Source organism: Eriocheir sinensis, chromosome 50 (assembly GCF_024679095.1).
Source record: "Eriocheir sinensis breed Jianghai 21 chromosome 50, ASM2467909v1, whole genome shotgun sequence".
In the NCBI taxonomy this organism is placed as follows: domain Eukaryota; kingdom Metazoa; phylum Arthropoda; class Malacostraca; order Decapoda; family Varunidae; genus Eriocheir; species Eriocheir sinensis.
This window is the reverse complement of record NC_066558.1, coordinates 2,921,604-2,936,779: the sequence shown is the minus strand read 5'-3', so window position 1 is coordinate 2,936,779 and position 15,176 is coordinate 2,921,604. Positions and strand designations below refer to the sequence as shown.

At 42.6% G+C, this 15,176-nt stretch overlaps 1 protein-coding gene across 2 annotated transcripts in view; it reads left to right on the top strand.

Annotated features, from left to right (window-relative positions):
* Positions 1-14,119, top strand: part of LOC126982244 (sodium/potassium-transporting ATPase subunit beta-like) — a 28,109-nt gene extending 13,990 nt beyond the window's left edge. For both annotated transcript variants that reach the window (XM_050834196.1, XM_050834195.1), the window contains exons 2-7: positions 7,309-7,455; positions 9,033-9,152; positions 9,995-10,176; positions 10,938-11,057; positions 11,498-11,660; positions 12,129-14,119. In XM_050834196.1, the coding sequence (XP_050690153.1) occupies positions 7,309-7,455; positions 9,033-9,152; positions 9,995-10,176; positions 10,938-11,057; positions 11,498-11,660; positions 12,129-12,232 (836 nt within the window). In that variant the 3' untranslated portion in view covers positions 12,233-14,119. The remainder of the gene's footprint in view (positions 1-7,308; positions 7,456-9,032; positions 9,153-9,994; positions 10,177-10,937; positions 11,058-11,497; positions 11,661-12,128) is intronic.
* Positions 14,120-15,176: the final 1,057 nt, after the last annotated feature.

Here is a 15,176-nt window from a genome sequence, read left to right as displayed (position 1 = left end):
TCTCTCTCTATCTCTCGATCAGGATTTTGTATTCATACGTTGAGAAGATTACAAGGTTGAAGAAGAAGAAGAAGAGGAGGAGGAGGAATGACAAAGGAGAGAAGGAAAAAGAGAGTACCAAGAGGAGGAGGAGGAGGAGAAGTTGTGAAATCATGAGAGAGAGAGAGAGAGAGAGAGAGAGAGAGAGAGAGAGAGAGAGAGAGAGATGATGATGAGGAAGAACAGAACAAGGAGGAGGAGGAGGAGAATAAAAGCGAAATATTTACACACACACACACACACACACCTACATGTCTTGTGTGTGTAAGTGTGTGTGTGTGTGTGTGTAACGTACTTAACATTTCAGTCATGTATACGTGTGTGTGTGTGTGTGTGTTTTGCTGTTGTTTTCGTCTTCATTTTCTTCTTAGCTATCGCCGGTGAAGCTTATAAAGGATTTAGGTCAATTTTTCGTATCTCCGTTATCTCTCAGCTTAGAGGACTTGCTCTCTCTCTCTCTCTCTCTCTCTCTCTCAGAAGTTAGGAGGTTGCCAGAAAAAGGAGGGGAGGGAAGGGAGAGAAAGTGAAGGGATGGATTAAGCCTACGAAGATATGGAGGAGGAGAAGGAGGAGGAAGATATGGAAGATAGAAGAGGAGGAGGAGGTGAATAAGAAAATGGGAGAAAGAAAAAAAAGGAAAACAAAGATAACAAGAATAAAATAGAGGAAAGGGAGAGGAGAAGGAAGGATAGAGAAAAGAAGGAAGGAAAGGAGAAGAAATAAATGGAATAAACAAGAGAAAAACAGTAAAAAAAGATAAAGAAACGAAAACAAAAGATAGAAGAAAGAAGAAAACTACAGAAGAGATAAAAGGAGGAGGAGGAGGAGGAGGAGGACTAAGAAGACAAGGAAGGGAAAAGAAAACATTGCAAAGAGGAAGAAAGGGAAGAGGAGGAGGAGGAAGACAAAGAAAAGAAGAACAAGTAAAGAGAGTAAAGTGGATGAAAGAGACCATAGGAAAGATTAAGTTAAGAGAAGAGGAGGAGGAGGAGGAGGAGAAGACAAAGAAAAGAAGAACAAGTAAAGAGAGTAAAGTGGATGAAAGAGACCATAGGAAAGATGAAGTTAAGAGAGGAGGAGGAGGAGGAGGTCTGAAAATGGCTGAGGAGACCCAAAAATATGCTACTTTTAGGCGGGTCTCCAAGTTGTGGTAACTCTCGCGTGGTTCCCTCCTCCTCCTCCTCCTCCTCCTCTTCCTCTTCTTCCTTCCTCCTGTTTTGATATTTCTTCGGTTTCCTCTTTACTGTTTCTTCTTTTTCTTCCCTTCTCTTCTCTTTCATTATCTCTTCACTTTTCTATCTTTCTCTTTATTTCTTCTTCCTTCCTCTTTCTCGTCTTCCTCTTTCGTTTCGTATTTTCTCGTCCTTCTATCTTTGTTTTTATTTATTTCTTCCTCCCTTTGTTTCTTTCTTCCTTCCTTCTTCCTCTTTATTCTTCCTGTTCTGTGTTCATCTTTTATTCATACTTATAATTACTACTACTACTACTACTACTACTACAACAGTAACCTATTATTACTACATGCAGTCTTCCGTTTCACCTGCTCTCTCCTCCTCCTCCTCCTCCTCTTCTTCTTCTTCTTCCTCCTCTTCTTCTTTATCTTGTACTGTAATATATTCTGTTTTTAGATCATATGTGTCTCTCCCTCCTCCTCTTCTTCCTCTTCCCCCCCTCCTCCTCCTCCTCTTCCTCATCCTCCTCCTCTCTCTCTCTCTCTCTCTCTCTCTCTCTCTCTCTCTCTCTCTCTCTCTCAGTATGAAGTGAATTATGTATGTGTACGTGTGTGTGTGTGTGTGTGTAGGGAAGCCATACATGTACATAGATTTAGAGGTATTATACAGACTGTGTGTGTGTATGTATGTGTGTGTGTACGTATGACACACACACACACACACACACACACACACACACACACACACGCCAGACAGAATCAATGCCAGAGAGAGAGAGAGAGAGAGAGAGAGAGAGAGAGAGAGAGAGAGAGAGAGTCTTAACAAAGTGTAGGAGAGAGAAAAAGAGGAAGAATCGATGGGAGAGAGAGAGAGAGAGAGAGAGAGAGAGAGAGAGAACTTCCTCAGGCTGGGTGATACTTTTTCGTAGGAGGAAGAAGGAGGAGGAAGAGGAGGAGGAGGGGGAAGAGGAGGAGACAGTTGCCGGTTCATATAAACTATTTCAGAACGAAGTTTAGGAGGAGGAGGACGAGGAGGAGGAGGAAGAAGAAGAGGGGGGTGGGGGAGGGGAAGGGTTGTCATGTTCTGTCATAATATTAAAAAGGAAGAGGAGGAGGAGGAGGAGGAGGAAGAAGAAGAAGAGGAGGAGGTGTAATGTTTGACCTCCATATTTACTTGATCGAACCCCTCTCTCTCTCTCTCCTATTTCGTCATCTTCCTTGTAAGACATATAATTGTCCTCCTCCTCCTCCTCCTCCGTGTGTGTGTGTGTGTGTGTGAGGTGACTGACAGATAGCATGTGCATATATTATCTGACACACACACACACACACATACACACACACTATCAACCGTCTTATTCTTTTCTTCCTTTTTCTTTTACTTTCCTTCCTTCCTCACTCCCATTTTTCTACTTCACTCTCCCTTTTTCTCCTCCTCCTGGTTTTAATCTGCCGCGATTGCTTGCTTATTCTCTCTCTCTCTCTCTCTCTCTCTCTCTCCTATCTTTTATCTCTTATCTTGGTCTTATTTTTTAAGAGCTCAACGGACAGCTACCTCTCTCTCTCTCTCTCTCTCTCTGGGTGATTATCTGAAGTGGATATCGAATTACTACTACTTCTACTTCTACTACTACTACTACTACTACTACTGTTATTGGTCTGACAGCACAAGTCGTTTACCAGTATTGTTCTTGTAGTAGTAGTAGTAGTAGTAGTAGTAGTAGTGGTGGTGGTGGGTACAGAATTTCACGAAAACAACTATTGCATAACGTCCTCCACCTCCTCTTCTCTCCTCCTCCTCCTCCTCCACCCTTCAGTTGCAGGCGAATGTGTTCTGGGAATGTCTCTCTCTCTCTCTCTCTCTCTCTCACACACACACACACACACACACACAGGAAGACGCACATTAATGGTTATAAGAATGTCCTCTCTCTCTCTCTCTCTCTCTCTCTCTCTCTCTCTCTCTCTCTCTCTATTTTTTACCGGTGACTTAGTTTTCGGCTAACGTCTCTTTCCCTTTAAAAAATAACTCGCATGGCTGTAAACACACGCCCTAATTGGCCCTCAGGCGATGACGTCAGCAAGGGGGTGAGCGCTGATTGGCGGGGAGCTCTGTGACGTCACGCAAATCCAGCTCCCCGGTTCGCTGCGGTCAGAATCTCGTCAAACATGCGCTTTACTGCTATTGGCTGGGGTGGGATGACGTCATGGGGATCCTGGGCGGTGGTTGGCTGGAGCGAGGTGGTGGTGGTGGCGGCTGGATGCGGTGGAAAGCCGGTTTGGGGTGGAAAAGCCGGCGGTCAGCTGTTCATCCCGGTTATACGAATATGACGCAATTTTACGCGTTCTGAGGCATGCTTATCGTTCTAATCAGAGGCATTCATCGTCACTATGTCTCGTTACAATACTGGCTTCGTCTGGAGAGGTCAAGTTAGGTAGTATTGTGAAATATCGATATTCTATTAGGCGAGGTTAACCGGTGCAGTGTTGCCATGTCAGGTTCGCCGCAGCATCTTGTCAGCTGGGTAAATAAAAGATGAACTTTGGATTTTAACTGACAATGGGGAGTTTTTAGTCTTGTTAAGTGAAGAAGATGATTTAGAAACGTTATTTGAGGCATTTTCAAGTATTTATAAGTAGAGATAACGTGGGAAACTGGAAATATATTGATCATTCGCCTTATTATATTAGTAGTGTTGCCGTATGTAGGTCAAACTAATAATAATAACAATAATAATAAGAATAAGTATAGTAAGAGTTGTTCCCAGGCTCCTTTTAGCTTATTATCATCATTGTTATTATTTATTATATGGTAAAGCCTTAAAAATCAATAAAAATCACCTTGTCTTATAATAATGCAGGTTTCATAGACAATCAGGCTTCTAAAACGTTGTAAATATTATGCTCATAGCTGGTTAGGTCTAAATAATTAACAGTAATGCGTTTATGAGGGAATGTCAGGTAGATTATGAGGTAATTAACGTCATAGAAGGTGATAGGATATGATTATTTTGTAGTTAATGAAGGGAAAGAATGAGAAGAGGTGTAATGAAGGAAGGAGAGAAAAGAGGGAAGGAATGAGAAGGGAAGTAAAGGACGGAAAGAAAGGAATGACTAAAACAAGGAATGAGAAGGAAAAGGGAAGGAATGAGAGAGGAATAAAGGAATGGGAAAGAAAAAATGAAGGAATGAAGAAGGAAGAAATGAGAGAAAAAGGGAGAGAATGGAAAACTACTGTCAGGCATGTGTCGCGTGTTGAGAGAGAGAGAGAGAGAGAGAGAGAGAGAGAGAGAGAGAGAGAGAGAGATGTTGTAAAGTGAGGGAGGGAGGGAGAGATGAGGAGTATGTTGTAACTTAGAGAGAGAGAGGCCCACTACCACGACGGTTAATCTAGGAAAAGATGCCATAGAGAGATAACACACACACACACACACACACACACACACACACACACACACACGTACACGCACATGAATAAAAGTAAAAAAAGAAAATGTAAAAAATAATGGAATAGCTCTTTTGCATGACTTCAAGAAATGTAATAATGCAAATGCAAGCCGGCAATAAAGAGAGAGAGAGAGAGAGAGAGAGAGAGAGAGAGAGAGAGAGAGAGAGAGAGAGAGAGAAGTGGAGGAGGAGGAAGAGGGAAACAAAGGAGAATGAAGGAAAGCAAGAAAATGGACAAGAAAAAGAGAATGGGAGGGAAAATGAACAGAGAGAGAGAGAGAGAGAGAGAGAGAGAGAGAGAGAGAGAGAGAGAGAGACTCAATTTGACAGGAGGGAAAAAAAGCATCTAATCCCTTTAATAATTAGTATATCGAATAATTAAGAAAGATAAAGGTTCTGATCCTGCAAGATGAAGATTGAAGAGGATTTGGACGTGAATGAGAAGATAGTTACCTTGAAAATTAATTAAAACAAGACAAAAAATAATTAAAAAATAACGAAGGAAAGAAGAAAAGATAGAGAAAGAAAGAAAGAAAGAAAGAAAAGAGTAATTGAAGTAGTAAAACAGTTATAAATAAGGAGAGAGAGAGAGAGAGAGAGAGAGAGAGAGAGAGTTAAACAAAGAAAAAAAGGGAAAATTTCTAAAGTATTTCTAGGAAGGTAGAGTTGACGAAAGAAAGTTAAATAATAAGAAACTACTCAATGTTGTAACTGGAATGTGTGTGTGTGTGTGTGTGTGTGTTTTGTTGTTTGAATAGTAATAAAAAGATAATAATAATAGAAGGAGGAAGAGGAGGAGGAGATTGAGAGAAAAGAACAGAATGAAAAAGGAGATGAAGAAGAGGAGGAGGAGGAATAGGGAAGGATGGGAAGAGGAAAAGAAAGTGGGAGGAGGAGGAGAAGGAGAAAGAAGGAAAGGGAAAGGAGGAAGAGTAAAAGGAGGAAAAGAATATTAGGAAAAAGAGAAGAAGGAGAATGAAGGAAAGGGAAAGGAGGAAAAGAATATTAGGAAAAAGAGAAGAAGGAGAATGAAGAAAAGGGAAAGGAGGGAGAGAAGGAGGTCAAAGATGAATCCCTTTTCTAAGCCTATTTCTTAACCCTACCGTAAGATAAGATAGTTCTCTCTCTCTCTCTCTCTCTCTCTCTCTCTCTCTCTCTCTCTCTCAATTTCTTCGCTTTACATAATCATCCTGAGAGAGAGAGAGAGAGAGAGAGAGAGAGAGAGAGAGAGAGAGAGAGAGAGAGAGGCTGCTGAGGTCAATCGATAGCATTGCGGCAAACAGCTGACTCCACCACCACCACCACCACCATGCACCACCACCATCACCACCTCCACCACCACCATCACCACCTCCACCACCACCTCCACCACCACCATGCACCACCACCACTACCACCACCACCATGCACCACCACCACTATCATCATCATCAGTTTTAAGAGAGAGGAGGAGGAGGAGGAGGAGAGGCTTAGAGAGAGGATGAAGGTAGAGATAAGACTGATAAGGAGGAGAAGGAAGAAGAGGAGGAGGAGGAGGAGGAGGAGGAGGTCTAATGGTGCTAGCGTGATGATACAACACGAAAAAGGAGGAGGAGGAGGAGGAAGAAGAAGAAGAAGAAGAAGAGAGAGAGAGAGAGCGCCTTGGACGTGAGCCAAAATTAAGCCGGCCGGTTCTCTCTCTCTCTCTCTCTCTCTCTCTCTCACACACGTCAATACACACACTCACACATACATACATACATACATACATACATACATGATTTTTACGTGTATGTTACGAGATGGAGGAGGAGGAGGAGGAGGAATAAGAGGTTAGGGACAAAAGAGGAGGAGGAGGAGGAGGTAGAGAGAGATAAGAGAAAGGAGGAGGTGGAGGAGAGAGAGAGAGAGATAAGGAGGAGGTGGAGGAGGAGAAGTGAAATCTATACTGATGATAAAAAGAAGAGAAAGAGGAAGAGAAAGAAAGTAAGGAATAAAAGAACATAATATTCTTTTCATTAATCTTTTAAACTTCTCCTCCTTTTTTCTGCTGCTTCTTCTTAATCTGTTTTAATATGTTAATTGGGGTCATGATGTTAGAGAATGACTTTGCATCTTGTAGAGTTGTAAGAATATCGTGTGTATGACCTTCTCTCTCTCTCTCTCTCTCTCTCTCTCTCTCTCTCTCTCTCTCTCTCCTATATATATTTCCCTCATTTTTCTCTGCCTTTCCTTTCCTTTCCTTGCCCTTCTTTATGCAATACTCCTTCCTTTTCCCCTCCTCCCTTCTTTATCATCTCCCTTTTCTCTCCCTTTGAATCCCTGCCCCTTCTTTCTTGATTTTCATCCCTTATTTTATATATCTCGCATTTTTTCCCCCCTCATCTTCTTATCTCAACATTTCCTTCGTGTTTTCTTATTCCCACCTTCTCCTCCTCTTCCTCTTTATTATCCTCTATAACCCTTTCCCCCTCTTAAACAGTTAAAATTAGGGTCTCTCTACTCCTATTTATTCTCCGTTTCTCTTTCCCTAATATATTTTTTCTCCCTTTCCCTGCATATCCTTCTCCTGTCTTTGTTCCCTTCCCTATTCTATTGTACTATTTCACAATTCGTATTCTTTCCCTTAAAATCAGCATTACTAACAACCCCATTTCTCTCTCCCTGTACAGTTAAAATCGGTGTGTTCTACGTCATCTTCTACCTATGTCTGGCTGGGTTCTTTGCGCTGATGATGACGGTGTTCTACCAGACCCTGGACACCAACCATCTCCCCAAGTACACCCCTGGCGGCGGCGGATCCCTGCTCAGGAACCCAGGTGAGGCGGGGCAGGTGTGCGAGAGGTTGGGAGGAGGTGAGGCTGATTGGCAGGTGTGAGAGAGGCTGGGAGGAGGTGAGACAGGTGTGTGAGAGGCTGATTGGCAGGTGTGTGAGAGGCTGGGAGGAGGTGAGACAGGTGTGTGAGAGGCTGATTGGCAGGTGTGTGAGAGGCTGGGAGGAGGTGAGACAGGTGTGTGAGAGGCTGATTGGCAGGTGTGTGAGAGGCTGGGAGGAGGTGAGACAGGTGTGTGAGAGGCTGGGAGGAGGTGAGACAGGTGTGCGGAAGGCTGGGAGGAGGTGAGACAGGTGTGCGGAAGGCTGGGAGGAGGTGAGACAGGTGTGCGGAAGGCTGGGAGGAGGTGAGACAGGTGCGATGGGAGGTGTGTGAGAGGCTGATTGGCAGGTGTGCGAGAGGCTGAGAGGAGGTGAAACAGGTGTGAGAGGCTGATTGGCAGGTGTGTGAGAGGCTGAGAGGAGGTGAGACAGGTGTGAGAGGCTGATTGGCAGGTGTGTGAGAGGCTGGGAGGAGGTGAGACAGGTGTGTGAGAGGCTGGGAGGAGGTGAGACAGGTGTGTGAGAGGTTGATTAGCAGGTGTGGGACAGGTGACAGGTGTGCGGAAGGCTGGGAGGAGGTGAGACAGGTGTGCTGGGAGGTGTGGGACGGGTGACAGGTGTGCGAGAGGCTGGGAGGAGGTGAGACAGGTGTGCTGGGAGGTGTGGGACAGGTGACAGGTGTGCTGGGAGGCTGATTGGCAGGTGTGTGTGTGTGTGTGTGTGTGTGTGTGTGTGTGTGTTTACTTTGCTTTTCAGAAATTTGTTTGTAGAAGAAGAAAGATTATTAATATTATACCTCTATTTTTTGTTTGTTTGTGTGTGTGTGTGTGTGTTTTGGATGTCATATGATTAACTAATTTTTTTATTATAAAGATAGTCTCCTCCCTTCTCTATTTATATTTATTATTATTTATTATTTTAGCATTATTTTTTATTTAGCTTTATTCTTTTACCTCTTTTATATCTTTTTTTTCTTTTTCCATTTCATTCATTCACATTTATGCATTTTCAAACTTAAACTTACAATAACTACATTTAACAAGAGCCTTTACTAACATTTTTCTCCCCTTTTTAACATTTATTTATTTATTTTATTTATTTATTTATTTATTTAAGTTTCTATGCGGAGTTCAATCACCTGCTAAGTCCTTGCATCCTATGAGCCAAAGGATGTCACAGAAGGGTTCCCAATTGTCTGCCCCACACATCCTCCTCCTCCTCCTCCTTGTCCTCTTCCTCTTCCTCCTTCTACTGCTTGTCCTCTTCCTTCTTGTTTTTCTTCTTCATTTTCTTCTCTTCTTCTCCTTCATCTCTGTTTTTACTCCTCTTTTTCCTTCCTCTTTCATCTGTTCTTTCTCTTCCTTTGTTTCTTTTGTATTTCTCTCTCTCTCTCTCTCTCTCTCTCTCTCTCTCTCTCTCTCTCTCTCTCTCACACACACACACACACACACACACACACACACACACACATTTATTCCTTCTCACTCACTCACTCACTCTCTCTCTCTATCTCTCCCTCAGCCATGGGTTTCAGGCCCCTTCCAAGAGAGGAGAACGTGGAATCGACTCTCATTTGGTACAAGAATGGAGACAACGATGACATTAAGCATTGGGTGGAACAACTCAACCGCTTTATTGAACGTGAGTATTGCCTTTGTGTTGCTTATAGATTGTACATTGTTCGTTGTTTTCATAAGAATGTAAGGAGTCTGCAATTGATCTCTTTTGGATACTCTTTATTTTTATCTTTTATGGGAGTGGCGAGTAGCGGGCTTTTTTATAGTGGGTATTCTTTTTGTTGCCCTTGAGCCGTGACCTTTGATGTAAAAAAAAAAATAGGCCCATAGGTTTATACAAGGTAGCTCCTGTATACCTATCATGAACTTATTTAACCTCTTTTTGAATGTGTCTATCATATCGTTTTCATAAGAAGATTAGGAGTCTGCAAGAGGTTGATCCTAACTTAACCTAACCTAACCTGACGTAACCAAACAAAACCTGACCAACAAACCTAACCTAACCTTACCTAGCCAAACAAAACCAGACTGACAAACCTAACCTAACCTAACCCTGCCAAACAAAACCAGACTGAAACCTAACCTAACCTAACCTAGCCAAACAAAACCAGACTGACAAACCTAACCTAACCTAGCCAAACAAAACCAGACTGACAAACCTAACCTAACCTAACCTAGCCAAACAAAACCAGACTGACAAACCTAACCTAACCTTACCTAGCCAAACAAAACCAGACTGACAAACCTAACCTAACCTAACCTTACCTAGCCAAACAAAACCAGACTGACAAACCTAACCTAACCTAACCTAACCTAGCCAAACAAAACCAGACTGACAAACCTAACCTAACCTAACCTTACCTAGCCAAACAAAATCAGACTGACAAACCTAACCTAACCTAACCTAGCCAAACAAAAACAGACCAAACTTAATTAAATCTCACCAACCTAACCTAACCTTTTCAGCTTACGAGGGCACCAGCGAACAGATCTCCGGCCAGCACGTGACTGAGTGTTCCGAGAGCAAGCTGCCCGGCCCCGAGGAGGTGTGCCGTTTCCAGGATAAGTGGCTCACCGACAAGTGCCAGAAGGCTGAGAAGTGGGGATACAACCGTGAATCCCCATGCATCATCCTCAAGCTGAACAAGGTGCGGAAAAAAGGGGAAGAAGATGGGGATTGAAGAAGTGGGAAGATTGGGAAAACGAAGGAGAGTGGGTAGACGTGTGTGTATGTTTGTGTGTGTGTGTTTTTGAAAGGTGGGGTTGAGTGTGATAAAGAGGGTAAGAAAGAGAGGAAGAAAAGAGAAGGGAGAGAGATAGAGTGAGAGAAAGAAAGGGGAGAGGAGGGGAAGGTTAGGGAGTGTGAGGAAGAGAAATTGAGGGAAAAGGAAGAAAGAACTGCAGAAAAGAGAAGGATATGAGTGAGAGAAAGGAAGAGGGGAGAGGAGAAGGAAGAGATAACGAATGAAAAGAGAAGGAAGGGAATGAGATAGGGAGAGAAAGTGAGGCAAAGAATTAAGTAGTGAAAGTGTATGTGAATTTTAAAGGAAGGGGAATAGATTGATTGAGGGAGAAAGGGAAGGAAAGGGGGAGAGAAGATAGAATGAAGGGACAGATCGTAAAAAATAGAGAAGGAAGAATAGGAAAAGAAAAGGGGAAGAGAAGGAAGGTTAAAGGGAAGGGGGAAGAGAAAGAAGAAAAAGAGGGAGAGAAGGGAAGGAAGGAAGGAAGGGAAGGAAAGGGGAAGAGAAGGAAGGAAAGTTAAAGGGAAGGGAAAGATAGGAAGGGAAGGAAAGAGGGAAGAGGAAGAAGGAAGGTTAAACAGAAGGAAAAATGAAGATGGAGAGAAATAAAAACAAAAACAGTAATGACAATAACACAAAATAACACGCTCTCGGCCGTTCCGCAGATGATCAAGTGGGTGCCCGAGACATACGAGAGCATGGAGGAGCTGCCCGACAACATGCCCGAGAGCCTCAAGGACCACATCGAGCAGCGCATGAACGAGAACAGCGGCAAGATCCCCAGGGTGCGTCACTGTGATTTATTTATTTATTTATTTTTTCATTTTATTAATTTTCTTGATTTTTTTTCATTTTATTCATTTTCTTGATTTTTTTTTCATTTTCTTCATTTTTTTTTAATAATTTCATTCATTTTAATTTTTTTTAATTTTTCTTTTTCTTCATCTTCATCTTTTTTTTCTTTTTTCTTTCATTTTTTTTTTTGCTTTAGTGTTTTTTTTTATTTTTTCATTTTTTTTTCTTTCTATTTTTTTAATTTTTCTTTCATTTTTCATTTATTTTGCTTTTAGTGTTGTTTTTTCTTTCATTTTTTGCATTCTCTAGATTTTAGTTTCTCTTTTTTTTCATATTTTCTTTACATTTTTTTTCTAGGTGCAAAATGTCCAACTTCCTAATGCAAGACTTGATTAGATTCTTCGCTCTTTCATCATAACTCCATTTCCAGATGATTTGGGTGTCGTGCGAGGGTGAGAACCCAGCCGACCAGGAGTACATCGGGCCCGTCCGCTACTCCCCATGGCAAGGGTTCCCCGCCTACTACTTCCCCTACATGCACACCCCCGGCTACCTCCCCCCCATCGTGGCTGTGCAGTTCGACCAGCCCATGTGTGAGTATTGGGGTCTGTTCGGGGTGGGTTGAGAGGTTAGGTTAGGTTAGGTTAGGGGTAGGCTAGGTTAGGGTAGGTTAGATTAGGTTAGGTTAGGTTAGGGGTAGGTTAGGTTAGGTTAGGTTAGGTTAGGTTAGGGGTAGGTTAGGTTAGGTTAGGGGTAGGTTAGGTTAGGTTAGGGGTAGTCTTCTAGGAAAGGAAGAAAGAAATGACAGAGGAAAAGATAAGGGGAAAGTGAATTTGGGTTGATGAAGAGGGAAAGGGGAAGGGGATGATGATGGTCTATTGTGGGTAGTGGATAAGGAAGGAAAGGAAGGGAGGGTATTTATGTGTGTGTGATCCTTCTCTCTTTCTCCTCAGGCAACATTCTCATTAACATCGAATGCCGAGGGGGGGAGAGAGAGAGAGAGAGAGAGAGATTGTTTGCGAGTTCGTATGTGTGTTTGACCCTTCCCTTTTCCCCCACAGCCAACGTTCTCATCAACATTGAGTGCCGTGCCTGGGCCAAGAACATCGTGCATGACCGCCAGAACCGTCTCGGCCTCGTGCACTTCGAGCTGCTGAAGGACTAAGAGGTGTGGCAGGGGCTGGTCGCTACGAGGCTGACCCACCACCACCACTAACACCAACACCATCAACATCAACACCATCCTTCAGGGCAACAAAAAAGAGCGAAATCCCTGCAAAAGAGTGTTCGATTTCAATGTTTTTTTATTTTTTTACCGCGATTCCCTCAAGACAGGTTTTGGTTGTGTTCTGAGAGAGGTTTTGAAATGCCGTTCTTTTTTTGTTAATTTTTTATTCTGTTTCTAAAAGTGCGACGGACACCAGAGACAGGCTTTTCAAACGAACGTAAGAGAGAGACAGATACGTTCCATCATCATTATTATAATTACTTTTACGCCTGTCTAATTACCTGTCCTATCAACCTACCTGTCTGCTAACGAACGCAAGCCACCTCGTTGTTGTGAATATATATATAAACCTTTGCCAACTGTTTTGATGTCGGTATTTATATTATCTACTATTTTTTTCATTTATTTATTCCCCTCGGCGCGCACTAAACGACGACAAAAAACCGACCCGTCAATGTGAATAGTCTCGCACACACACACACACTCACACGCAAAGACATTTTATTTTTATTATTATTGAATTTCCCGAGAGACACCACCATCGCTTTGGGTTAGTTTGCGGTTACGAGGGAGGGGGGGACAGCCCGTACCCCCTCCCACCACCTCCACCCCCTACGCACCCACCCACACCCACCCCACACCAGATAAGCGTGTACGAGTGGGCGGTGGGTTGTGGTAGGGGTGGCGGTGGTGCCCTTTCTGGCCGGGCGATGGCGGGCAAACACTTATGGCCACGGAAGGGATGGAGTTCAAAGAGGAAAATTTATCGTCGGGCGGTCAAATGAGTGTTCGTCTGTTTGTGTGTTCGTACGTGTGGCCCCAGAGTCGCCGGCGCGTTCTACTACCACGTAAGGAATTGTTATGATTATTGTGTAATTTTCTCGTGTGTGTTCCGTGTAAATTCTGTCGCGAGTGCGTATCCGTAAACGTGAATAGTCGCATTATACTTGTACCGCTACCTTGAGCTTCGCACGCTGACGCACCAACCAACCAACCTGTGACGAGTTAGACAGATAGATAGAGTGTGTGTGAGAGAGAGCGTTAACTAAGAAAACAAAGACAGAAGATAGAGAGAGAGAGAGAGCTAGTGTGTCATCTCCTACGAAAATAAAGATAGAGAATGTAAGAGAGCGAGAGTTAACAAAGAGAATAGAGAGATAGACAGAGAGAGAGAGAGAGAGAAGGTGAATTTGCTTCTACAAAAATATGAGACAAAAAAAACCATGACCTAACAAAACATGGAGATAGACAAGAACGGAAAGACCAAAAGATCGTCAACTTAAAAACAAAACAAAAAAAGACAGAAATCAACAAAGACAGTTAGTTAGAGCGTTACAAAGCAGAACAAATAAAGGAGAGGAGAAATCTAACCCTAGCAAATCCGTATCAGCAGACAGAAGAAGAAGAGGAAGAAAAAGAAGAAGAAAAAAATCACTGGTAGTCCCGTAGCAATTCCTTGTTTAGCGTCTAATGTAAATAGTACCCCAAAATATTACACAGAGAATAATAAACAAAGTATATTTCATGCAAACTAAGGAGACCCGGTTTTCCGACTCCCACACAAGCTGACCGAGGGAGCCGACAGTCCGAGAATGATCGAGATTGAGAGACGAAGGAAGGAGGGAACGGAAGGAGGTAGGACGGAGGGAACGGAAGGTACGGTGAGGCTCTTCCGATCAGCTGTGTGGGGTTGACGGGAGACGGTTCCGAACAGACGTTATAAATTGATTCTAAAAAAAAATGTCTCGGAGAATGTTTTTCGACCAAGCGTTTTCCGCAAGCAAATTGTTCTGGTTTTGAGCAATAAAGATCTTGACCACTTTATTTCTGTCTGTTTTGATTTCTGGACCTTGTGTGTGTGTGTGTGTGTGTGTGTGTGTGTGTGTGTGTGTGTGTGTGTGTGTGTGTGTTTCTCTATCCTCCTTTTCTTTCCTTTTCCTTTCATCTCTCTTCAATTCCTTCCTTCTGTTTCTCTTCCTTCTTTCTCTTCCTCTTCCTTCCTTTTCTTCTCCTATTTCTTTGTCCTTTTCTTTCTCTCTTTCTTCTTATTCCTTCTCCTCTTTCTCTCCTCCCATTCCTTCCTTTTCTTCTCTTCCCATTCCTTCCTACTCTTTTCTCTTTCTATTCTTTCTTTCTCCTCTTCCCTTTCTCTCTTTCTTCCTATTCTTTCCTTCTCCTCTTTCTCTCCTCCCTTTCCTTCCTTTTATTTTCTCTTTCCCATTCCTTCCTTCCCTCTTTCCTCTCCTATTCATTCATTCTCTTTCTCTCTTCTCCCATGTCTTCTCTTTCTGTGTGTGTGTGTGTGTGTGTGTGTATATATAACTTAGAACTAACTTTATATATGTCTCCTTATCTATCTAATTATGAATCTAGCTCCTCTTTGCTAATAAGAAGAAAGAACTCATTGGTAGAAACAGCTGTAGGATGACCATTCAGTCACCTCATTTTAACTTCGTAGGAAAAAAATGAAGAAAAGAATGAAAATAATATAACCAAGAAATGAGAGAATGGTCAGAATATTAAACAACCATTTCCTCTTTTTTTTTCATCCCTACTCTGTGAATTAGACAAACAATCACTTCTATATTCATTACACTTATTCATTCTCTAACTCAATCTTCCCCTATGGTTGTATTTGACATTGCAGAAGTCAATAGAAATTCATGTATATTTATATTTTCCATGGGTAGTTTTATGAGCCTGGTGATAGTTTGACAAGGCTTTCATAGAGGTTGCTGTGTTTTGTAAGTCACTGGAGTGTTTCTTTAGGTTCATGGTACAGAGGAAGGGTCAAACTACCACCAGGGTCATGAAACTACCCCTGGAAATGCCTACAACTCCCACGAAAGCTTTGTCAAATACGTGTTTCTTTAGGCTTATG